The following is a 2,118-nucleotide window of genomic DNA, read 5'->3' as shown; positions in this document are numbered from 1 at the left end:
CTCCTCACCCACGACGTCCACGCGCCCCCCCGGGACCCCCGCCAGGCACTCGGCCACGGAGCTGTCGCTGGTGACATCGAGGCGCAGGATCCGCAGCGTGTCCCCGAGGGTGGCACCGGCCGCGGCCTCCAGCGGCCCCCGGCGCGACAGGTCCCGCATGGTGGCCAGGACTGCCAGCCCAAAAATTCATCAGGGACCCCAAAAACCCCGTTAGAGACCCCAAAAACACCGTTAGAGACCCCAAAAACCCCATTAGAGACCTCAAAACCCCCATTAGAGACCTCAAAAACCCCAAAAACCCCGTTAGAGAACCCAAAAATCCCGTTAGAGAACCCAAAAACCCCGTTAGAGACCTCAGGGGCCCCCAAAAACCCGGTGAGAGACCCCAAAAACCCTGTTAGAGACCCCAAAAACCCCATTAGGGAACCTAAAAACCCCAAAAACCCAGTTAGAGACACCCCAAAAACCCCGTTAGAGACACCCCAAAACACCCCGGGACAGGTCCCGAATGGTGGCCAGGACTGCCAGCCCAAAAATTCATCAGGGACCCCCAAAAACCCGGTGAGAGACCCCAAAAACCCTGTTAGAGACCCCAAAAACCCCATTAGGGAACCTAAAAACCCCAAAAACCCAGTTAGAGACACCCCAAAACACCCCGGGACAGGTCCCGAATGGTGGCCAGGATTGCCAGCCCAAAAATTCATCAGGGACCCCCAAAAACCCGGTGAGAGACCCCAAAAACCCCGTTAGAGACCTCAAAAACCCCAAAAACCCCGTTAGAGACACCCCAAAACACCCCGGGACAGGTCCCGAATGGTGGCCAGGATTGCCAGCCCAAAAATTCATCAGGGACCCCCAAAAACCCAGTTAGAGACCCCAAAAACCCCGTTAGAGACCTCAAAAACCCCAAAAACCCCGTTAGAGACCCCAAAAACCCCATTAGGGAACCTAAAAACCCCAAAAACCCAGTTAGAAACACCCCAAAAACCCCGTTAGAGACACCCCAAAACACCCCGGGACAGGTCCCGAATGGTGGCCAGGACTGCCAGCCCAAAAATTCATCAGGGACCCCCAAAAACTCGGTGAGAGACCCCAAAAACCCCGTTAGAGACCCCAAAAACCCCATTAGGGAACCTAAAAACCCCAAAAACCCCGTTAGAGACACCCCAAAACACCCCGGGACAGGTCCCGAATGGTGGCCAGGACTGCCAGCCCAAAAATTCATCAGGGACCCCCAAAAACTCGGTGAGAGACCCCAAAAACCCCGTTAGAGACCCCAAAAACCCCATTAGGGAACCTAAAAACCCCAAAAACCCCGTTAGAGACACCCCAAAACACCCCGGGACAGGTCCCGAATGGTGGCCAGGACTGCCAGCCCAAAAATTCATCAGGGACCCCCAAAAACCCCCGCTATTTCTCGTGTCCCCCTCCCGCCTTGGCGACACTTGGGGACATTTGGGGACACTTGGGGACCCCCTCTCACCCAGGTATCGCTTCTGGGGGTCCCTGGCGAGCTGCACGGCCACGGCCAGGCCGATGCCCGAGGAGCAGCCGGTGACAAGGACAGTGCGGGCCGGGGGGGTGGCCATGGTGTCACCTCCCCCCCCCCCGGGCAAAGGCTCTTAACGGGATCAGCGCTCACGTGGTGGCACCGGGGTCACCGAGGGGGGGACGCGTGGTGGCACCGGGATGTCACCAAGGGGGGGACGCGTGGTGGCACCGGGGTCACCGAGGGGGGGACGCGTGGTGGCACTGGGATGTCACCAAGGGGGGGACGCGGGGTGGCACCGGGGTCACCGAGGGGGGGACGCGTGGTGGCACCGGGGTCACCGAGGGGGGGACGCGTGGTGGCACTGGGATGTCACCAAGGGGGGGACGCGTGGTGGCACCGGGGTCACCGAGGGGGGGACGCGTGGTGGCACTGGGATGTCACCAAGGGGGGGACGCGTGGTGGCACCGGGGTCACCGAGGGGGGGACGCGTGGTGGCACTGGGATGTCACCAAGGGGGGGACGCGTGGTGGCACCGGGGTCACCGAGGGGGGGACGCGTGGTGGCACTGGGATGTCACCAAGGGGGGGACGCGGGGTGGCACCGGGGTCACCGAGGGGGGGACGCGC

At 61.4% G+C, this 2,118-nt stretch overlaps 1 protein-coding gene across 1 annotated transcript in view; it reads right to left on the bottom strand.

The window, feature by feature from the left end:
* Positions 1-8: 8 nt before the first annotated feature.
* LOC121364576 (retinol dehydrogenase 8-like) overlaps positions 9-2,118 on the bottom strand; it is a gene marked incomplete at its 3' end in the record, with an annotated part of 3,643 nt that continues 1,533 nt past the window's right edge. Inside the window, exons 3-4 of the mRNA XM_041487960.1 lie at positions 1,484-1,621; positions 9-170 (exon numbers count right to left, since the gene is read on the bottom strand). Of these exons, the coding sequence (XP_041343894.1) occupies positions 9-170; positions 1,484-1,621 (300 nt within the window). The remainder of the gene's footprint in view (positions 171-1,483; positions 1,622-2,118) is intronic.

Source organism: Pyrgilauda ruficollis, unplaced genomic scaffold (assembly GCF_017590135.1).
Source record: "Pyrgilauda ruficollis isolate IOZ18807 unplaced genomic scaffold, ASM1759013v1 scaffold853, whole genome shotgun sequence".
Lineage (NCBI taxonomy): Eukaryota > Metazoa > Chordata > Aves > Passeriformes > Passeridae > Pyrgilauda > Pyrgilauda ruficollis.
This window is presented reverse-complemented; position numbering and strand designations above follow the sequence as displayed.